Source organism: Phaseolus vulgaris, chromosome 10 (genome assembly GCF_000499845.2).
Source record: "Phaseolus vulgaris cultivar G19833 chromosome 10, P. vulgaris v2.0, whole genome shotgun sequence".
In the NCBI taxonomy this organism is placed as follows: domain Eukaryota; kingdom Viridiplantae; phylum Streptophyta; class Magnoliopsida; order Fabales; family Fabaceae; genus Phaseolus; species Phaseolus vulgaris.
The window spans coordinates 444,922-468,888 of record NC_023750.2 but is presented as its reverse complement, the minus strand read 5'-3'; the positions used below and the strand labels follow the sequence as shown (position 1 = coordinate 468,888).

The following is a 23,967-nucleotide window of genomic DNA, read 5'->3' as shown; positions in this document are numbered from 1 at the left end:
GAATGAAATATCATTAATCAATTGTATCATTTTGTTTAATCCACCTTTAATCCCAAACAGATGAAACCATGGTATTTCATATAATAAGCGGTTGATTATGCCAATCAAAATGCAGTATTATTAGATGCAATGAATTGCGTGAATTAAGTATTAAACTCCATTGTCACAAACTTCAGTAAGCCAGGGGTTATCCAGAATGAAAATCATTAAAATGGATAAAACATAATCTGCAATATAGCCTCAAACTAATCCCCTGCCCTTACCTTTGATGGTGATCTGAATTTTATCTGTATTTTTGGCTTAATTAAGATTCACAGGAGAAGAACAGTTTACGATGAAGCAGAAGAACTCTGCTAAGCCTCTCCAATAAAAGTTACCAGTTTGACAAGTACTAATTCAGCTAAGTGAAATGTTTGATTAATTACAACGCAAAGCCGAAAGACGTTTATAATATAGAGAGCAGGTACAAGAGTTGTTTTTTCTTAAGAGGATGAGAAGGTGTCAATGATGGTTGTGTGGAGTGGGTCACTCAAGTGGGTAGCCCAGTTGTTGAGTGGGCCCTTGCCAGTGGCAGCAGCTTGGACTGCAAAGCCCAAGAAGCCCACCATGGCAAGACGTGCGTGCTTGATCTCTGCCAATTGAAGAGTGGCTTTCTTCTCTGGGTCTGAGGCCAAACCAAGAGGGTCGAAGTAGCTGCCACCAGGGTACAACCTCTTTTCTGGGTCAAGCTCTGCGTTCCTCTGGAACTCAATGAACCCAATTACCAGAACCTCGATCCAGATCAATGTGGTGATTGAGAATGGAAGTGGTTGTCCAAGGTACGATGATCCTTCTACTAGCTCCACCTTAAACCATGCAAAACACATTCTAAATTCTTCAATATCATTCTCTCATGCTACTTCTTGTAATATTTTTTCTAAAGAACTAAACAAAATTATCCCTGTTAATTATAGGAAAACTTCTGTCAACAAAGGTTTTAGATCTAGATACAATTAGGTCTTATGATTTAATATAAATTAATTTTAGCAAGATCACTTTTAATTTCTCTTTTTTATTTTCATACCGAAGGATGTGAAGAATTTTCAAGCAAAGATCATCTAAAACTGCAATGGAAGGAAATGTTTGATTGATATCTGGAGAAGAAGCAAGGGCAGAGAAGCGTACCTTGCCGGCGTCCTGCCATGTGACACCGGTGAGCCACTCGACGGTGAGGGCTCCGAGGGTGGCGAGCATGGCCCAGCGTCCGTGGATGAGCTCGCACTCGCGGAACCTCTGGAGGCCGAAGACCTCGCTGTAGGGCTGGAAGGGAGTGGACTTCACGTCTGCAACCTCGGTTCTGGTGCCGATGATGAGCCCGGCCTCATTCTTAGCCAGGTTCTGGTCCAGCGAGTCCAGCTCAAACTGCAAATACTCCGCGGGCTTTCCGAGCCCAAACGGGTCGAACCCGTAGTCCCCGATAAGGCTCCCGTCAAGCCATTCTGGTGACTTCGCGCCGGGGTACCACAACGGCCTCTCGGTGCCCGAGCCCTTCGACACCTTCTTGGGCGCGGCCTTCTTCTTCGGCCCGAACCCGAATCGGGCCTGGACCCGCCCCGACCCAGAATGCGCTTCCAGGAGGCGCGTCCCCATGAAGGAGGACGTGGCCGCTGCTGTTGCCGTTGCGGTGGCCATGAGTTGGTGCTAACTTGCGCTGTGGGGGGGAGAGAGTTGTGCTTGGTAGAGTAGTTAGTGGTTGGTGTGAGAGAGAGGGATGGGAGATATATTTGACGAGAGGTGGGAGATTGGATAATCCGCGAGTGGGGATTTTCAAGCGTTGGATCTTCGAGAGTATCCATCTAACGATGGAAATCAGGGTTCACTTATCGTTATGTTTATCTGAATGTGATGACGTGGACTCTGTTTGTGGACCCCTCGGCTTCCTGTTTCTGATTTCTATTCCTGGGAATTTGTGGTGCTGGTTCCATGCTTCAGTGGCTTCCACACAAAAAATCTAGTGGCTTTTTCTGTTTTGGCTTTATTCCTTCGTTAATCTATTTGGTGTTTAGAAATTGTTTTGAAAAAAAGGTAGCTATTAGATTTACCTGGGTGCAGCATTGATAGTAGTAATATCCTTAAAAATAACTGAAAATATGATAATAGTTGGTTGTATATATTTCTTTGAAAGAATTATAATAATCCTTATATATTATTTAGTGAGGTTGATACTTTGACATAATAATTGAGTAATTGAGTAGAAGAATAAAAATATATTGAAATAACTTTATATTTTTTTTTATTGCTAATGTGATGTTTATTCGAGTTTACTATTTTTTATTATTTTTTATGATCAAATCTGGTGAATTTCTTGTATTTATGTTATTTAGAATTATAAATTATCATAATCAATTACTTTTTATTAAGATGGAATAGTTCAAACCAAATACTCAACTACATTCCTAATAGTTGACATACTTAGTTGATTTGATAGAGTTCAAATACATGAACTTGCTTTCCAAACTCATTCGAGCTTCATGAGCATCATTGGTTGTTCCTCACCATTAAGCATTAAATATACTATCAAACCAATAGAACTTGAATTTCACAGAAAACATCCATTCATAAATAACAATAATCCAAGAAATATCATATTGCTTTTCAATTCCAATAAGATAAACTTAGCAATTCATGGTAAATCTTATAGTGAAGCACAAGGATGAGAAGCTAAGAATAACAAACATGGGTCCCTGAATGTTGTTGGTCAACAGCTTACACTTTAACCTTTACCTTAACATTTGTCTTTATTTCAGCCTCTGGGCTCAGGTCTTATTCCTTTATATGTATCTATGTTTCGTCCTTCATTTAAGCCTCTAAATGAAGTTCTAGGACCTCTCTATTTCTAGAGTTTAGCGAGGAGCTCTAGTAGATTCAACTTCCATTCAGCGGAAAGCCAATCAGATAGGCTTTCTTCATTCTGAAGCAACCTTTTGGCTTCAAGCCCTTTTTTTGGGTTTCAGCAAATTTTGAGGTTTCTTAGTTTTGCAGAGATTCGCTTCAAGCCTGGCCTAATGAAATACTTTCTTAAGCATGAAGAAATATTTGGGTTTTGATTTTCTCCAAGTCAAATCTTAATAAATCTAAACTTTCCCTTAACCCCTGAAGAAACCTTTTTGGCTCACGTAAGCTTCAAGTCTCTCTAAGTTAAATTGGGATTTCTTAACCTTGAAGAAACCCTTTTTAGCTGCAAGCCAAGCCTAAGCCAATTTGGGTTTTCTTAATTTGAAGAAACCTTTTTGGCTCCAATCCAAGCCCAAACCAATTTGTTCTTTCTTAATCATGAAGGGTTCTTTTTGCTCAGAGCCTCCTAAATTTGCTCAATCTCCAAAACTCTATTAATCTGATCTATTTCTAGCCTGAATCCGCACATCTCATATCTTAGCGCCCAATGTTCTTAGGGTATTCATTTCTTTGCTCTCTGAAACCAATTCGCTTAGCTTATGATACATGCCCTGAGCGGATTGGTCAATTTTTCTAATCCTTTGTTTTGTTTTGTTGTTTCCTTCTAATTTTCGCTTATCTTCATCTTCTTTAGGATCAATCATAAATTTGAGGGAAAATATATTATTTTTGTGATAATTTTCATGTAAAACATTCATTATGCATACTGTATCGGTCAGTACCGGACAAGCTAGTCTCGGTTTTGGTAATCGACCGAGTCAAAGAACACCTCAATATACACAAAAAATGACAAGAACGACAGTTACAAAAGAACTTAATAAGTCGCGTTCATATCCCGGAATATGCAGAAAACATCTCCGACAAATCAACTAAATATTGATTAACTGAAAGATGGTACAAATATTCTTCGGATATTCCAACATACCTATATACTAATATATCTCCCTACAAATCAAGGATCACGATGCACATCAATGAATAACTGATATTCAGCCCAACACAACAAGGGTCCATAACCAACACTATAAAAACACCCTCTACAGAGGTGCAAGGTACGCTTTAATCAGTTTACAAATATACATCTCTACACAGATTACGTACTTGATCGGCGGAGCACCTTTTTCAGGTTAACCCTGACCGAGCACCAACATTTGAGGAAGGAGATTCAAATGAAGGAACGAGGAGATTACTTACATGTCAGCAATTGTACAACCAATCCAGGTACTATCTAGGCCCTCTTTGACTCGGTCGATCGGTTACCAAGGACGATATGAAATTTAGGAAGATTTGACACTTATCAACACTATGTTTGTTTTTTAATTTACTTGAGTTTAGGCTCCATTCAACCCTATTTTGGAGCCAATTGCACCTTCAAGGCTCAAGGACGTTGATGAGGCAATGACTAAACTTAACGAGGTTGAGGTATGCGTAACTCAATTTTGCAAAGAAAGGGACAAAACTGCTAAGAGAGAAGCATAGTTAAGGTGGAAAATGTCGAGCTTGGCACGGCTAATATAGAGGGCTATGGTGCCGAGTTCAGAAGGCGATGCATTAATCCCTACACTTTGCGAAAATTAAATATTTATTTATTTAATGTAAAAAAGGATGTCGTCAACTTTTTTTTTTCAATTCTATTACATTTTAATTCGATGTCATTTACATTTTCTGCACTAATCTATTTTACGTTTTCTGTCATTTATGTTTTCCAGTAATTTACATTTCTAGTCATTTACATTTTCTACCATTTATGATTCTCACAATTTAAGTTTTCTGTCATTTACGTTCTCTGCAATTTATGTTATTGTTTTTCTTCACTTTCCTGTCAGATGATCTGTTAAGTGGTTCCTCTCAAATTGTTTGATAGTTAAGTGAAGTACATTTATGAAGTTCATAATCTTTCATTGAAATTTGTTTCATTTTCTATTAAGCAACCATCATACGAATAACAAGCGATTGTATGGTAAACGTTATGACAATTGGGTCTTACCAATTTTGTTCTTCACTTCTATTTTCATTTACATTGCCTTTTATTTACACGTCTTTACCTGCATATCCTTTATTTTTCCGTCTGCATAGTTAGGTTCACTAGAGAGTCTATCAGACGATCGTCTGCAACGGTGTAGTGTTAGATTTACTACATTTTTCATTTGGTTATAGTTTTGTGTAAATCTAAGTTTTGTGTAAATCTAAGATTGTATACAATGAGTTATGTGCATGTAATGTTGTCTTTGGATTCAACCTATGTTGCCATCATGACCAATTGATTTCCTTGGAATTTTGAGATGAATGGCAGAAGCAAATGGATGGAACAGACAAGGATGGCTCCAATGGAGCTATGTTGGGCCATATCACTTAGAGAGGTGAAGGAGAAGACCAAAGGTGTCTAACCTAAAGAGGTTTAGACAAGAGAGTGCAAAAGCTAGCAACTTGGTACCATAACACTCATAAAATTGATCTTAGTAATTCTTGAGCCAAGCAACTCAATTTATAGAAGAGAGGGCTAAACATTTTGGAGCCAAAATTTGAAAATTCAAAATAATACTCTCCAATGAGAAGGTGCCATGTGGAGTCATGCTTTCCATGTTTAGCTCACACCTTCGATGTTAAATCCTCTCCACTCCTAGGCTTCCATGTGGACGTCCATGTGCTCCATGCCAAAGTAATTTCCGTCCTCCAATATACCCTAGACGTTTTAGGGTTACATTGGGCTCAAAGAAGACCAATTGTTACCCTAACTAATCACTTTTAATCATAACTAGACGTATTTTACTATTGACACAAATAAAAGCCCAAAAACCTATGTTACTTGGCCCAAATATTTGGTCCAATTATTTTATGCTACTAGGCCCAATACATGGCCCATGAAATCCTAAACAACTTTATACAATTTATTTAAGCTAAAGCTTGGCCCCAAAATAATGTTGACTAGTCAGCAAAAGCTCAGTATTCTTGTGTTCTTTTGACCAAAACTCTAGTTTATATTTTGATGACTTGGAGGTCTTCTTGGATATGTTTTTACATTCCTTCACCCTAGAGTTCTCTTAATTGGGCTTACAAAAATAAACAAAAGCTCAATTAGACCCATATGTGCAAATAAATACATAAACAACCTCTAGATCTTCCTTCTCATTATTATGTGGTTGTGTGTGGTTGGGGGCTCTGCCATCATCAGGTTAGGGAGACTTAGTTTTATTTTCAGGATTGAACACAACTAAAACAATATGCTTCATGATCCACTGCAAAAGGTTCTTCGATGCTCAAGTCAGTGAAAACTTAGAAATAAAAGTGATAAAATAAGTAAAAGATATTGAAGTTGAGATGAATACTCTGTGTGGTGGTATTTATAGACTTTTGGATTTATGAAAATATCTTAGTAACTAATATCCATTATCGGATATCAAGCGACAACGAAAGTTTAATTACTTCCAGTACATATGTGTTATGCAGATTTTGCTTATAGTTAATTTCCACTATTTCAGTAGGTATTTCTACTCAGTATTTTTCGATATTGGATAGTAAATATATTAACATAATAATATCGTGTATGAGATTAATTTTTCATATTTAGTGCAAATGAATTTAAAAAATTGAGTTCTAACAACAAAGTTGAAGGTAAATTTTATTTAAAGTGTAAAATAAGGTCATAACCATGCATTTGTGAAAGAATTTGGTAGCTGGTACAAGTGCTCTTCCTTTATTTATTTCATGATAGATTAGTATTGATTTGGAATGTCATCATCTCAAAAAATATTTTAAATTATCACTTGCGCAATCAGTGGTTGCTTTAGTTTAGTGCGAAAGTATTTGTTAACATAGTGGTCAATAAGAAGCTATTACGCTTCCAAAAGATGCTTGGTTGTAGTTGATTACTACTTGTTGTTAAATTTAAATTTTTTATGGTCAATCATTTTGACATGTATGGATTAAGAAATTATTACTAGTTGAACAAATGAGCCACCACTTGTACACATAGTGTCGAAAGTTATTTCTTTATTTTATTTTTCAAATATATTTAATCTTAATTTTTATTATGAACTTGACTAACTTTTATTCTTGAGGAATATAATAAAACAAGATAATTATTATATTAAATTTATTTATTAAAAAAATCATAGACAATACCTACCAACTTTATTCCGTAGGTAAGCTGAAATCTTTTTTTTTTAAATTTTTTTCATTATTTTTTTTATTTACGATTATTATTTACAATTATTATTTATAAATATTAGTTATGACTATTATTTATAATTATTCATATTATACTAATATTATTAATATTACCATAAAATTAATATTATAAAATATTATTAAAATTATATTAATAATAATAAAAAATATTATTATTAATAATGTTAATAAAAATATTTATATTAATAATAATATTTGAATTTACTTACGGTTATATCTATTTATCTCTAATTTAATTTTTTTTCTTTATGTAATTAGTTCTATTTTTAGAGTTTATATATTGGAATGAGTTTCAATTTTGAGAGTTAATGATCCCTAATTCTCAATTACAACCTAACTAAATTTAACAACTTTCTTTTTTCAAACACTATTGATCATCTAGAGCCAGTTATTGTTATTGTTGTCCGTCTAATGCCCATTTTCAACGAAAGATTGACCTTCTAGAGCATATTTCTACATTTTTTCATCATTTTAGCTCTTGGTTTCTCAATCTCCCTTCTTTTGCAACTTCTTCTACTTTTCTTAGGTCAATTCCAACTCCAAATTACCTCTTCAAATGGTCAAAACACTACATTAGATAATTAAGGCAAAATAAAAGCTACAAGAAATCATCTTTAAGACATTTTTGTAAAAATTCTATTTTTTGGAGCAAATACAAATTTATTCTAAAAGCATAAAATAAGAACAAAAGAGACCTCAAGGAAATGCAATAGTCTAGAAAAATACTGAAAACTTAGAGTTATCACATTCCCACACTTATAAACAAGAAACTAGTTGGACAAAATAAGACGAAACTAAACAAGAAAATTTTTATATTTTTCATAAAATTGTACAAACTGATGTGGACAAAAAGACAAAAATTTCATCAACAGAAGTTTCAAAGAATCAAACCAATCAAGACGTTTTTCGCACACCAAATTTAAGAAAAATTTAAATCAAATTAAACTATGAACCAAAACTTATAACCTAATCAGGGTATGTGTATCACTCATTCTCTCAAGTGTTTGGTTATTTTTTCACTCAAAGAACATCATGAATATAACCATTAACATAAGCATTAACATGCACTTGAAAAACCTTTAATTTCCACTACTCAAAACATATGCAACTTAAGATCAAAAGGAATTCTATATGGCTTGTAATGTGGCAAGGGTAAAGCTAAGATAATCAAAAGGATTTTAGGCTTTACAACCTGAAAATATTTGAAGAACAATGGGGAACTAGGCTCAAAAAATAAGTAGGAAGCTACATTTTTTGCTCATAGACTATAATCCCTTCTTTTCACCTTCACTTTTTCTATTTTTCTTTCTTTTTTCTATATTTTTCAGACCACATATATTCTTCTTTCATATTCTAATTTATCATATTTTTCTCTTTTTTAGATCACTTTCCAAATCAACTTTTCATTACAACAAAATTTCACATAATTCCCAAGATGATTCCAAAGCTCGTTTTCAAGCACTATTGACCCTCTAGAGCCAACTACTACTACTATTGACTGTCTATTGCCTGTCTCCAGCGAAAGGTTGACCTTCTAGAGTTCGTTTTTGCAGTTCTTTATCATTTTAGTTCTTGATTTCCAAATCTCTCTTCCTAACAGCTTCTTCCATGATTATTAGGTCAATTCCAACTCCAAATTAACTCTTTAAAAGGTCAAAACATTACATTAGACAATTCAGGAAAAATAGAAGCTACAAAAAGTCATGTTTAAGATGTTTTTTTGTAAAAAATCTATTTTGTTTAGAAAATACAAATATAAAATAGAAAATAAGAAAAATATTAAAAAATAGAGAGTTATCAATTATCAAAACCTTTAAAGACGTGTTTATCCTCATAAGATCGTCTAGTAGGAAATGCAATAGTGATTAGACTGTCCAACAATAATTAGACCATCGAGTGTCTTAACAATGTATTCAACTACTATTGGTTCTCAACATCTAGCGCTACATTTTTTTTATTGATGTTAAGAGCATTTATTATTCATTTTTGTCTTAACCTTGCGTTATCCTGATGTTTTTTTTTTTTGTAGAAGATTGGTTCAACAACAAACTTCATATCTTCTTTCTTATCATCTTGTGAGACTTACATATCATAAGAGATTAATCTTGAGGACATGCAAGATAAAGTCATTTGATGATAAAGGTATACATAAGAGTAATGCATCTAATAATAACATGGTCGTGTGAACTTGTAAGGGTCATCTAATTCTTCATGAGGACTTGTCTATTCCTTTATTACATTTGTCTCATGTGATCTCGTCTAGTCTTACTTCTTGTACTTTAAACATGACTTGCATCTTTATCAAAGGACTTATTCTTTGGTCATGATCAAATACCTTCTTTAACTTTTGTTTAATAATTGTTACATAATAAATCAAAAATATTTTATTTATTATGATAAAAATTAAGTGTTAGATGACAAAACTTAACAGATTAAAACTTAGCTTGTATTTGTCTTAACACACTTTAATATTTGGGTGCTTCTTAGTAAATGTTTCTCCTTCTACAACAATACTTTTACTGAAGTATGATTTTAAAAACCAGCTAATTACTCAATATTAAAGGTAAAAATATAAGAAATTCAATTGTAATAGTCTAATAAAGATCTATATCAAGCGCACCAAATGTTTTCATGAAATTCAAAGCTCTTTTAATTCAAAGAGCTATAGTTAAAAAAACATAATGGACTACGACAAAATTTTAGATTAATATATATATATATATATTATTATTATTTGAGAATAAAACTTTCCATCTCGTCTCATAATAAATCACTATATGTAGTGAATATCTTAATTATTATTTATTCGTTTGGTGTAATTACTATAGTGAATATCTTAAACTACTATATATGATTTTAAATTATATTATATTTGATACAAAATCAAATTACAATAATCGATAAATATAAGAAGTAACATATTATTATATATTAAAATATTCACAATTAAATACTACCTAATTTTAATGTATTTAATATTTCTCTTGTAATAAAAACTAATTCTGATTACCATTTTACGAATTAATTAAAACATGATTTTATATCTGTTTTTTATAAAATTTAATTAAAAAATAGTCATAGATATACTTATTATTATTATTATTATTATTATTATTATTATTATTATTATTATTATTATTATCAGAACTGTCTAGAAGAAGACAGATGTATTGAAATTTTATACCACCTGGACTATGCTTTTATTATTTTGATTTTTCCTGTTTTATTTTTTAATTGATTGTTTAATGTAGTAACTTTGTCAGTGAAGAATAGAAACAGAACCATGTGGAATGTCATATTTAACACTATGTCAGCTACTCATTTATTTATTTCATAAATATCCACCACGTCAACCATAGTGTCACTTCCGTAATTTCAAACCAAATCTCCTATCCTAATATTCAACTCAATTTTTTCAAATATTTCACATAATATTTTCTTCCCAAATTATCATTATCAATGTATTAAAAATTAAATTAAATACAGGCTTAGTTCAAATACTTTTCTTTATATATTTTTAAAAAATTATTTATTTCAAAAATATTTTCCTATAGTTCTACTTCCCTGATTTTTTTTAATTATTTGCAATTTTATCTAACATTTTTATTTCAAAAGCATTTGATTATGAGCTGAAAGAAACATTTTATGTATGTAAAATGAACATTTTCATACTTTTTTAGTAAATTATGAATTATTTTTGCAAGCACATCAATATCTTTTTTTTAGGATAGTAGTGCCTGTATAGATTGAGAAGGAAAAATTATAGTAAACTATATATTATTATAATAATAATAATAATAATATTCTTTAGATATGCATGTGATACTATTAAAATTAGTATATCAACACATCTATTAAATGTTAAATATAAAAAATATTTAAGACCGATACCAAAAAAATTGTTTAATTATAACATAAATACCTTAATAATTTCGGTTTATTCTTTATTTTGTTATAATTAAATTTGTTAAGCTTAATTTGTAGTGAATCCAATACAAGGTTAAAAGTAATATAATTTGTTTAAAACAGTTATAAGTAAAATGAATAAGAAAAACTTTGCACATAACAAATACGAAATAATCTGTATTAATAGCGTGATTAAAATTGTTCTGACAGTTTTGGTGATAATTTGATTAAACCCTAATCATATCCTCTTAAAATCTAAGATTTATAATTTGGTGATCGCAGATGATAATAATAAGAATAAAGTAATGGGGAAGATGAGATATGCATAAAGCGATTACGTGTGCTTCAAGCCAAAACCACAAAACTTTTTCCTCTTTCCCTCGCTCCGTTCTCTCTTCCTCTTAATTTCGCCTCCGTTAATTTCTGAGGAGGAACCGGTTCAAGTTTCTGAGGAGGTATTTCGTCACCACGTGCTATTTATCATCGAATGAGTTAATTGCTCTCGTGAAGAAGAAGAAGAAGAAGGAACAGTGATAGCGTATCAGAGAGATGCGAAAGTCCTTCAAGGATTCCCTCAAAGCTCTTGAAGCTGACATTCTGTTTGCCAATACTCTGTAATTCACTCCACCTTTCACTCTCTGCAATAATATTTGCTAATAGTTTTGATTCTGTTTTGGTTTGTGGAATTGAATTGTTTTGGTTTTGATTAGTTTCAGAGATTTGGGACTTTGATGGAGTTGGTAATTGTAGTTTTCTCTTGAATTAGAGATTGTTAGAAGATATTTGGGGATAACGTCCTAATTCAAAAACAGAGTTGTTGAGATTCAGTGAGGATTCGAACCTTCGAATAATTGAATGCGAGATATGGAATTTGTGTTTTTTTTCTTCTGTTTTTAGGATTTATAATTTGTGGGTGTGTAGTTATGGACTCTGGTTTGTTCTAATTTGAGAAAATAGCAAGTGTGCGTGCCATTTACGTAATTTTTTAGTAAATGGTAAATTTAGTTCTTGAAATTAAAAAAAAAAAATCATATAGATCTGTAAATTTTTTAGGTATAGAAAAAAAAGGTTAGTTTGAGATATTTAAACAAAACCAACCCTAAATAGTTTTAGGGATTTATATGTGTTTCTTTATTAATATGTCAGGGATAGACTCTTTTGTGTTTTTTTTATTATTTAAATGAAATGTCCACCAAATGCTAAACGAATGTTGAAAAAGTTCACAATGCAAAGAATTCATATTGAGTGTGAAGCAAAGCAAAGTTTGGAATTGGTTGAACAATGTATATTAAAAGCACTAAGCAGGCTCCTTTCTTTGGCTTTATATGTTTATTATTTATTTCAACTCGTTTTTCAAGTATGTTTTGCTTTTGCCATTTTCGAGACTGAACATGCCCATTTAAGTGTTGTGGGTTATTTCATTTTTATTTTCCCTTAACTGTCTTAACAAGAAAATGTCTGTTTGATATATAAGGTTAAGTTAGATATTATCTACATAGCTTACAACCTAGTTTAAGTAATTAAAAAAATATTAGGTAAAACATTTCAATGTATTTTATCTTAAGAGGTTAGGACTTTGTAATTTATTTAAATTTTTATTATATTTTATATTTTAATATATTTTTCTATTATTTAAGAGTTGTCTTTGTATATTTCTAGTAGGATGTTGAGAGTGATTTCAAGTTTTAAAATATTGAATATCGAATGTTTATTAAATTATTATACTAATTTTAATATATGTTATAATCTTTTTTTTAAAAATGTATGTAATTCAAAGTAAATTAATTTAAAATTTTGAAAATAAATAAAAATGAAATTATTTTGGAATAAAATTACTTCTCCACATTGAAAATATATACAATTTTAAAAAAAGTAAACAGAAATACTAAGAAGTTAAATACAAATTTAATTATTTTTAAAAATATAAAATTAAAATTGCGTCATAATATATTATGTCTAAAAACACAAATTTTATTTATACAATAAAACTTATATAGTTATGTTTTTTATATTTATTAATTAGTTTATCAATTTGAAATTTTTAGGTATCAGCTAGTAGCTAGTTTCTAAACATGGCCCCACAGTTTTGCTCACAACCATCGGTAGATGCTTTTGGGCAAAATTCAAGGATGCATTGCCCGCCATTAAGATTTGAAGTGTATCTTCATTAATATTAATGTTTTCCAGTTGTTAATTGTATATGCTTTTTATGCAAAATTCAAGTGGACATTGCCTTTCACTTTTTCTGAACAAATGAACTTACACTGTTACACATGCTTTTGTATAGGCTCTCTAAGTTGCTGCTTTCAATTGCAGTTTTATTTTTCTGCTGATGACATCAATTTCTGTCAAAACACTAATATGTGACCCTTGTGCTTGTGCGCATTAAAATGAGATAAGTTTACGTGGGGAATTCAGGATGGATCCTTTATGTGGCTATTACAATTTTGAGTGTGGAGTTCGGGCATGAATTGGGTGTGTTATAAGTTAATGTTCTCTTTTCAATAATACTTTTTTTCTTAGAAAATATATTTTTTCCGTATTTGCTTTTAACCAATTCATTATGTAAACCTTGTGTTCCGCACAGTGCTTCTGATTATCCAAGAGAAAGTGATGGGGCCTGCTTACAGATGCGATTGTCTTATAGTCCAGCTGCTCAATTTTTCCTTTTTCTGGTTCAGTGGACTGACTGTCATCTTGCTGGAGCCTTGGGATTGCTTAGAGTTCTCATATACAAGGTGAAATTGCTGCCCCTCGTGGATCTCAATTAAATAGTCCACAATCAAATATGATAGTGTTGACCAATGCTTTCATTTTTTGGTGAAGCATGTAATAAAGTGTTGAAATTGTCCCAGGTATATGAGGATGGGAAGACAACCATGTCGATTTATGAGAGAAAAGCCAGTCTGAAGGATTTCTATGGTAAGTGAATGTTGGTCAGAGTGCTTTAGCTTATGTGGCACAAAGTCCCCTTAAGGTTTAGCTTTAGCTTATGCCACAATGCCTGTCCTTGGGATTGAATTCAAGATTGACTGCTTTGTCATCCCTTCCTCTCACCAGGAAGTAAAACTCCTTTTTAACCTGAAAAAAAATTTGAAACCATGTCATACCTTTATGAAGCATTTAGATGGTTTTGTTTTCCTTTAGAAAAAGTGGCTCAAACTCCAGATATTGCTTTTACTTATATTCTTCAACAACAGGTGTGATCTTTCCCTCTTTACTTCAACTCCACAGAGGAATCACTGATGTAGAAGAAAGAAAACAGAAGCAGTTATGTGCTACAAAGTACATGCCCAAAGATGTAAGAAAAGGAAAACTATCTGAAATGGATATTGAGAGAGAAGAAGAATGCGGTATTTGCATGGAGATGAACAACAAGGTTGTCTTGCCCAATTGCAACCACACGTTGTGTATAAAATGCTACAGGAAATGGTGAGCACATTGTAATTGCTGTTACATTATGATATGGTTCCCACATTGTTTTCCCAAACCTTTCGCAAACTTGAGTCATTTTTTTGGAAGGCAAATAATAGTAGTTTAGTTTGTAATTAAAAACTGCTACGATAATACGAGAAGTGAAACTGTAGCAGCACATTACAGGAGCAAGTAAAAAGGCAAAACAAACAACTTCAAGAAAAGCATCATCTAACCCTCTTAAACAAACTAACTGCAGTCAAAATCATTGATGGAGAAAATATTTACAAGTTCTAATGGTAAAATAGTAGTAAAAAAATTAAAACAGTTTATAGTCTTAAACATCTGGAATTGCAATTTAATAGATATTGCTTGATACCAAGAACATGTAGTTGTAGGGTACAACAGAACTGGACTGATTGTATTTATATTTGGCTTAGTATAGAACAATATAAACAAATGATCTACCATCAGTCAAGAAGAAGAAATTATTTCTCATCTATTCTGTTGGTGGTATGAACAGATTCATCCTAATAAGATTCTTTAAGTGAGAATAAATATAAGGCTTGAGTCATGCTTAGTAGTTAACTTTTTGACTGTGCTACTTGCTGACATTGTTTACATTTCAAGGATTAAGTTTTTGTTGCTTTTTAGGCATTCAAGATCTCAATCTTGCCCTTTCTGTCGGAACAGTCTTCAAAGAGTAAATTCTGGTGACCTTTGGATCTACTTGAACAACAATGAGATAAATGACTTGGCTTCAATCAACAAGGAGAATCTAAAAAGACTATTTACGTTCGTTGACAAGTTGCCTCTGATTTTATCAGATCCTTCACTTATGTCTTATCCTCAGCGCTAATGATTTTTACCTAATGAATTTGAATCTGCTTGAGGAGCTGTAGAATTTAATTAGGTTGCATATGTACATTCATAAATCTCCTCTCATGGTGCCAGATCTGTACTAAATTCTTATTCTCAGCAGCACTTCTGATTTCCCTTTAGTCATAGATAATTTTTACTTCAAATTCCTTTTACTTCAAATTCCCTTTTGTTTGATCTTCAGTTTGTGCTGGATTGATTCAAAATGTAAATACATGATGACTCCATAGTGAAAATAATAACCTATTATCCATTGAAATTAAATTAAAGTATTGCTTGTTCATCTCAGTTAGTTCATCACTGCATGTTCATCTCAGTTAGTTCATCACTGCTTGCAGTCATATTTTGCTCCACCCTTAAGTGGTGGTCTTAAATGTTGGAATGATTTAGTTTCTGATTTCAACTTTTTTTATCCTAAAATGTTGTTTACCATTTCAGCTATTTATTTAGGACAATACTTCAGATTTTTCAAGATCATTTTTTCTGAAAAATAAGATTTGTTTTTAAATACGAAAATTTGTAACTTACCATTATATTTCAACAATTTTTTGAGATTTTAACTCCATACATATCAATTTTCTAAGGTAAAAACCTTTTTTTTTTCAAACAAAATTAATTATCTTAAAACTACTTTTCACCAAAATTTACCGGAATTACAGTATTCATAGAATAGTTATATTGTTCTAATTGGTAAAACTATCGTATGTGTGCGCAAAAGTACTAAAATTATTCTACAAATAAAAGAATATATTACTCACAGTTTTTGAAGTACTTAATTCTTCAAAGTATTTTTTTTTATTTTTCAATTAAAATAAATTGAGTTATTAAAAATTGTTTGAATATTAAAAATGTATCATAATATATTATCAGCTACATTCACATTGTAATTTCGTAATATATAACAGCTATTTCTCTTTCTGTACATATGTATTAAAAAAAATTATCTTTTATTAGTAATTAATGTTTTGTTTTTACATAGTAGAAAAAGAAATAAAGTTGGAAAATATTATAGAGAAAAATGAGATTATTTATATTGAAAGAAAAGAAAGCGAAAGTAATGGGGTTATGAAAACCCTTACTAAAAATCCTGAAAGCAACGGGGTTTCAAACTCCCTAAAAACAACGGGGTTTTGAAAACTCCTGAAAATAACAAGGGTTTAAAAATCGTCAAAAAATAGTTATGAGTTAGTAAAAATCGTTTGTGATCTATGTTAACTATGCTGAATGTTCTAGAAAAAAAAATCATAAATAATACATTTAACTAGAATTAAAACCGTCAAAAAAATACTAAATATAATATCTATTAAAAATTATTTTTCTTGTACTGAATAATCATATTCTAAAAACTTTAATAAAGATAAAATTGTCAAAAGGACCATATAAGAGTTTACAACAATTAAGTAATTTTGCTTTTAAGTTATTTTTGTAATATTTTTTTTGTGAAAAAGTGCAAATCCTTGTACTTTTCATTTTATAAAGTTACTTACTTATGAGAAGCTTTTATTTCATATCTTCTCTAAGAAAAAGTTAATCCTTCATGTATCATCTATCTTTGCATTTCTAGGTAAAAATAAAAACTAAAAATTCTCATGCCATTAATATCGAGAATGCTGAGAAGGATAAGCATGAGTGGTTGGTGTAATAACTTTGTAATTAATTTATTAAAACCCTTAAGGAGTTTCGTAAAGAAGAAGAATAAAAAATATATACTCTTAATTTTTAAAGACCAATATAATGATATTATAAATGCGAATAGTGTTTTATTAATAAAATTATTTATGTATAGTAAAGGATATTTATTAGTAATAAATAATATTAACAGGATATAATTTCATATCCAAACTAATGATGACACTAATATATATTTTGGTTAAGAAACTCAACGAGTTCTATTTTATATAAAATATTATATTAACCAAACACGTATGGTCCCATTTTTTTTTCATTTTTTTTTGTTAATTTACAACTAATTTTCGCAACAGGTTGATTTGGCGGGTGAGGTGTGGAGTACACAGAACCAACGGGTCTTCCTACGAACCATAATATATATATATATATATATATATATATATATATATTCCAATAATGTGTATTATAAAGTTTGAGAAATATCACTGTTAGGAATATAAAAGGAATAACATAAGGATTCATACATACTAATTTTATTTTAAGAAAATTATTTATTTTTTATCATCGCGTATGTATTACATGATATTATATTTTAATTTAATTTTAAGAAACTAAAAATGTTCTTACCAATATAAAAATTAAATTTATATTTATATAAAAGTTAGAAGAATAAACACTTCATGCTCTGTATTTTTAAAATCAGAGGTTAAATAATAATAGGTGATTTATAGAAATAAATAAGAGAGATGGTTGTAAAATAAAATGAGGTAAACAAAATACATGTGCATCATTGTTTCATATTTCTTTCGTATATGATTGTAAACTATTTTCATTTTATTGATTATATTTCCTGTATTTTTTTTTTAAAAATGTTTCTTATCCTCTTTTACTAGCATATAATAAAGTGCTTTTAAAAATATATCATTGACAACTTTAAAATATATATCACTAAATTTTTTTTCTTATTAACAATTTTTTTATAATTAAGTAATCATGTTTAAATACAAATTATATCACTAAGATTATTTGAAAAATAAATAAATTTCACAAGAACAAAAACCAATATTTTTTAACAAAACTAAAACCAAAATGTATCATTATTCTCACCAGATCGAATAAGGTAATGTCCCAAACATTCAATTTATACCTCTTGGAATGTCTTAGCAATGATTGTTCTAATTTCTCCTTCTTGATCACGTCCTCTCGATCGCGTTCTCGACTTTCTTCTGAATGTTAGAGCTTTTCTCTTTACTCATCTCGGTGTCATGTGAGAGTAAGATACCTGTAAAAACACTCTGATGCTTAAGTCAGTTGTGTGTTTTAGGTAACAATAAATGTAATGTTTTCTAACTAAGTTTACTTGTCCTTTGGACTCCTATTTATACTTATTATATGGTGGACCCTAATCTCAGTTGTGAACAATATATGACCTTTTTGCATAATCTGAGTATTTTTCCTAGACCATATTATACTATAATTTTAATTAGGTACTTATATCTATTATTCGGATAATTGTCATCGTCACACACATTACTCTGAAAATTGTTTGTGTTGTTTGGACTGAATGGCCAAGTGATGAGATCAATTTGTCGAACAACGCTTTCAAACTCATCTAAGTTTAGAGGCCAAAATATCGAATGATAGACTAGTGACTTTAGTAAAATTTGAAAGATGTAGAAATTATGGACGGATACCGAAATATACAACTTACATGTATAGAAACAAAATATATTAAATCCATATTCAAAATTTTCTTTATTTTTATCTTATTTTTCAAATCCTACTGTTAATTCAAATTTTAGAATTGCCACACTCCTTCATTTTTATTTATTTATTCTTGAAAGAAAAAATAAATACGCTGCAACCATGCTTAGTTTCACGGCGCTAACTAAACCTAAGGTTGTGAACAAGTTGCCAGGGAAAGTTGTGAACACAGTGCACTAACCCAAACGACAGGACCAAAACCAAAACAAAAACAAAAACAAAAGCAAAACTTGTTTCTACAGAACGTTATAATCTGAAAACTTTTCGACTACCTCCGACCGTTGCTACCTCGTTTCTCTACTCTCCGCCACATGGCCGTCGTTGGCGTTCTCGCGCTACAAGGATCGTTCAACGAGCACATAGCTGGCACGTTCATCTTCCATTTCATTTTTCATTTATTCAGTGTTTTGGTCTCATCTTCGTTCTCTTGTGTTGCAGCTCTTAGAAGGTTAGGGGTGAAAGGTGTGGAGATTCGAAAGCCGGAGCAGCTTCGCACCGTTACATCCCTCATCATCCCCGGTGGAGAAAGCACCACCATGGCTAAGCTCGCTGAGTATCATAACTTGGTCTCTTTCGATACCAGTTTTTTAATTTCTAGGTTAAATTATTCGCTTGGTCCTACTTTTGCCTTTGTTTTAAGTAATTTTAGTCTCTATACCACAAAAAACTTTGAGTTTAGTCCTTATAGGTCACAATTAAGTTTGGTCTCTGATGTTCATGTCATAGAAGAATTTGAAATGTTGTAAAACTGTTTAAAAACTTTCTGGTGGGGATGATAAAATGCTAAAAGACTGTTTTGTTACTAAAGCTTATTCCGACCTCAAGTAGAGATAACATGACAAGGGTCGATCACCATATCCGAGGAGGTCGGTGCTCCGGTTTTTTCTTTAAAAGGCGCCTGGTGGATTAAGGGTTAAGGGAGGAAGGTGTATTTCAACTGGCTTGACCTCGCCCTTAGCGATGTTGGACTATATTTGACGATACCGGAACAAAGCTAAAACTTAGTTTCCTTGTATAGGGATAAAAACTTGACGGGGAAAACTATAACAAGTGAACAGTTTAACCTTGCTTTTATGTATCTATCTGTATGTGTTCTTTTAAATGGAATTTAATTGGGCAAATTTTTATGTTTCTCTTGTAATGTGATGGTCTAACTATTTATTCATTTGGTCCTATACTTGTGGTCATTTTACATTTTACGACGAGGAAAGAGTTTATTAGAATCTTACGATTCGATACATTTTGGCTACCTACTGTTTCGTATCACAATATGAACCTGAAATGAATTGTATCTTATGATACATGAATGAATCTATGTAATTTGTAATCATCGATACGATTCACCCGCTTAAGATATTTCTACTTTTTCACCTTTTATGATTTTTTTTTAAATAAAAGGTCACTTGGACGTAAATTTTTTAAAAGAAAAGGAATTTGAAAGAGCATTTTTTTGAACTTCACGAATTTGATTATACCACCATGTTGTAAAACTCTGACAACCTTTTTGGTGATGATAAACTGCGACAAAATCAAGGATTTTCAAATTGTATTCACTTCTGCATTTTAATTTTGTTTTCTGTAGTTGTCATGAGTCCTTGCTATCATGCTTGTGGTACAGTTTCTTGTTCATGTAGGTATGTGGTTTATTCCTTTTAAGTTATTATTGCAAGACTTGCTTCAAAGAGAATCTAGTATCTAGCCCGGTGCAGTGAATTGGGTATTGTTTGTAAGGTTATTGAGAGTTTTGTAACTTTGGTATGGGTAAAGGTGAGAGACAAAGGAAAACGATGTAAAGGGAACCAGATTTTGTGTTTTTGTGACTATGAATGAGTGGATTTTAGATAGTGCACTGAACTTTATACACTCTACTGTTGTAAACTTTATGCTCTTGGAAGCAAGTGGTGATTCTGGTGTTGGTGATTTATGTTGAATGTTTTGATTTTTTCAGTTTCCTGCCTTGAGAGAGTTTGTAAAATTGGGAAAGCCTGTTTGGGGAACCTGTGCAGGGCTTATATTCTTGGCAAATAAAGCTATAGGTTTATTTCTTTCTTCTCCTTTCTTCCCTTGTGTTGAATTTTAGACAATATCAGTTATCATAGTTTTAATTTTTTTTCTCACATGAAAAATAGGTAGTGGTTTAAAAAATTCAAATGGCAAACATAATTTCAGGACAGAAGACTGGTGGACAAGATTTGGTTGGTGGACTTGATTGTACAGTGCATAGAAATTTCTTTGGTAGCCAGGTATTGCAAGCAGAACACATTTTAAGATATATTATGTATTCCTTCCTTCCTTCCCTGTTCTACTTGTTTCCTTCTTGAGTCAAGTTTCTTATTAACTTGAAGCATCAAAATCTAAAATAATTGCAATGTTCAGATTTTTGTTAGTTTTTTTTGCAAAATCAACTTCTCTTGTTTTAAATTTTTTAGCATTTGTGCCATTATAATTGTTAAAGATTCATGTAATACAATATGTGATGCACAAACTAAATGAATTAGTGAAGAGATAATATGTATGGCTTGAAAAACAAATTCTTTTTTGCACTTAAATAATCTTATCACATTTAACCAAAATACATGTTTGTTTAGATTCAAAGCTTTGAGGCAGAGCTTTCAGTGCCACAGCTTGCCTCCCAGGAAGGTGGTCCTGAAACATTTCGTGGAGTTTTTATTCGTGCACCTGCAATTCTTGAAGCAGGGCCAGAAGTTCAAGTGCTGGCTGATTATCCCGTATCTTCTGACAGATTGTTAAGTTTTGATTCCCCTACTGGAGACAAAACGGTTAGTTATTCATCATTTTTGTCAATTCTACGTTTTGGTTGTTAGTTGTTTTTTATTCCAGATCCGTTAGAATTTCAAAGGTGCATATATATCATGGATAGAATAGCATAAGAAATTCAAGAATTAGCAAAGATCAAATAGACATTGTTGATAGTTTATATTTGGGACTTCGTTTAGTGATGTTATTGGCAGGATTTTGAAGGGTAAACTAAAAGAAGAAAGTAGATAAATGAGAGGAAATCATTGATAGATTATAGATATAAATATAAGTATACAAGTATTCAATTCTTTTGAGTTTGGAACACTATTATTCAATGATCCTGATCTCCTTGTATTTCCTTGTTTTGTATGCTTATTCTCCTTGGAACAGTTTCCTTCTTTTGTGAAAACTGCTCATAACAATGTTCCTTATCGGATACTTAATTTCCAACCCAATATGTTGGTATCATTAGGTTTCTATACTAATATGTAAATGCAGATTGATCATTACCTTTCAGCATTGTATATTAATACTGATCCATATTTTATCAATAAAAAAAATGAATGTCATCATAAACTGCTAGCTGAGTGACATTTGCAACATGCATAAGGTGGCTATAATTTTGAATTTTGAGGTTGAAGTATAGAAACTTTTTGCTGCCAACTGGTGTGGTATGCATAGCATGCTGCTGAAGTGTTTGCTCTGGCTATGCTGCTTTCAAGGAAATGCTCCTTGGGTGATTAGTTTCCTTAAAGAAGAATTAGCTAAGTCTGTATTTCCCTATTTAGTTTATGTTGTAGTTTTATTTCACAATCTTATGGGAGTGTTTTGCAGATATTTGTCTTTAGATTCTATCGTTTAACTCGTTTGTTGTAATGTATGGTTTCAAAACCACTCAGCAATTGAAAAAGAAATGGTCTAACAATATGACTTTATTGAACATTTACACAATCTCTAGTTCTTTGCTTGACAAGATTGATATTTCTGCTAATCTCAAACAATGTTTCATATTATAACCTAACAGCTCTTATTTTCCTTAAAGTAGTTTAATACTAACACTGTCTTCCAATTGCCACTGGAAATTAATCAACTTTGTCATAATTAATGTCTTGGTCTTTTTCCCCCATTGAGTACCTGGTTACATTGTAGTTTTGGACATGACAGGAGAATGCTGAGGAAGAAAGCAAGGTTATAGTTGCTGTGAGACAAGGGAACATACTTGGGACTGCTTTCCATCCTGAATTGACAGCTGATACTAGATGGTAGATATAAGTTGTTTTTGGCTTTTGATTTTTTTTTACCATTGAGTTGTAAGCAGTTTCTAATGATTTAATTTTTCAGGCATAGTTATTTTGTGAAAATGTCAACAGAGGCTGGAGAAGAGGCCACCTTAAGTAGCCTTGTTCCTGCACAAGTCAGCACAAGCCAGTATCAACTGACCCGCAGTGACCTTCCCATCTTTCAATAGGACAATACTCACCAAGCTGAACAATTGTGGTTGTTCATTTTTATAAATTTAATTTCTTGAATTTGATGAGATGATTGTTGGATCTTTAGAAGATAGTTAGCTACAACATAGTATTTATTTTTCTTCTTCCTTTCTACCATTTCAGACAAACAGTATCATATTATGTAGACTTGGTGTTTTCTCTTATGTATCATCTATCTATTAAATATCATTCTAGCATCTTCTCTTGGTTGATCATGAGTAGCTATTACCAACTTTTGTCATTGCCAGTTTCTCCGTAATCCAAACCCTGTTGGGTTCAGCTTATGAAATTTGGATATAAATTAGTTGTTCTTTTCCTTTTCTTTAGGCATGTACAATATTGAGTTCTGGTCGTTGTTAATGCCACCCTATGTGTTGCTAAGTATACAACACAGTTTATTTATTTATTTTTATGAAAATATCTTACACATAACATATGTTTCCCTTCATCACACAAAATGGAAACTTATTTATGTTATGCATGGGTGTGAGATCTTGATACAAATCAAAAAGATATTTATGTGTGTGATGACCAAGGTAGTCAACATCAAGATCTTACTTAGGATCGGAAAGATAAATATGAATTGTAAATCGGAAGATTGTAATAGAAAGAAACTCTAATATCAACTACCTTATCTGTTGTTGCCACACCACACCCACCTTTCAACCACCGTGTCGCACGCCTTCGCGACAGTGTAATTGTTGTCGTGCCGCCACGATGATGTAAGAAGTGATGCATATGACGATTTTCAACATCGTGAAACTCGACGATCTCACGTGAGTTGTGATTTGCAACGCTAATCCCTCGCTATCTGCCAGAATCTTATTATTATGGTGATTCCAAATCGGAACCATGACTATATATTGTAAAATTGTACGATCTTACGATGCAACTCAAGATTTTGACTACCATGGTGATGACTTCTAAATAATTTAAAAACATATATATGAATAAATCTAAGTATTTATCTTAAACTAATACAAAATCAAATTAATGGCAATAA

The 23,967-nt window shown here is 31.6% G+C and overlaps 3 protein-coding genes across 4 annotated transcripts; 2 read left to right on the top strand and 1 right to left on the bottom strand.

Moving 5' to 3' along the window:
- Window positions 1-328: 328 nt before the first annotated feature.
- LOC137818408 (chlorophyll a-b binding protein CP29.1, chloroplastic) lies at window positions 329-1,833 on the bottom strand. The gene is made up of 2 exons (XM_068621820.1): window positions 1,165-1,833; window positions 329-845 (listed from the first exon to the last, which is right to left on the bottom strand). Exons 1-2 carry the CDS (start codon window positions 1,669-1,671, stop codon window positions 483-485), a joined length of 870 nt encoding a protein of 289 aa, XP_068477921.1. The 5' UTR covers window positions 1,672-1,833; the 3' UTR covers window positions 329-482.
- A 9,476-nt stretch (window positions 1,834-11,309) lies between these two features.
- Window positions 11,310-15,590, top strand: LOC137819415 (E3 ubiquitin-protein ligase AIRP2-like). Of its 2 annotated transcripts, XM_068623264.1 has the most exons (6): window positions 11,408-11,642; window positions 13,074-13,503; window positions 13,616-13,766; window positions 13,884-13,950; window positions 14,229-14,460; window positions 15,097-15,590. In XM_068623264.1, exons 3-6 carry the CDS (start codon window positions 13,659-13,661, stop codon window positions 15,299-15,301), a joined length of 612 nt encoding a protein of 203 aa, XP_068479365.1. In that variant the 5' UTR covers window positions 11,408-11,642; window positions 13,074-13,503; window positions 13,616-13,658; the 3' UTR covers window positions 15,302-15,590. The 2 variants fall into 2 exon arrangements, with proteins under 2 accessions (XP_068479364.1, XP_068479365.1); XM_068623263.1 differs by lacking the exon at window positions 13,074-13,503 and having other exon boundaries at window positions 11,310-11,642.
- Window positions 15,591-18,805: 3,215 nt separating this feature from the next.
- Window positions 18,806-23,174, top strand: LOC137818606 (probable pyridoxal 5'-phosphate synthase subunit PDX2). Its single transcript, XM_068622130.1, has 7 exons — window positions 18,806-19,080; window positions 19,153-19,280; window positions 20,663-20,750; window positions 20,884-20,957; window positions 21,303-21,494; window positions 22,639-22,736; window positions 22,816-23,174. The coding sequence occupies exons 1-7, from the start codon at window positions 19,026-19,028 to the stop codon at window positions 22,940-22,942; spliced, it is 762 nt and encodes a 253-aa protein (XP_068478231.1). The 5' UTR covers window positions 18,806-19,025; the 3' UTR covers window positions 22,943-23,174.
- The last annotated feature ends 793 nt before the right edge of the window (window positions 23,175-23,967 follow it).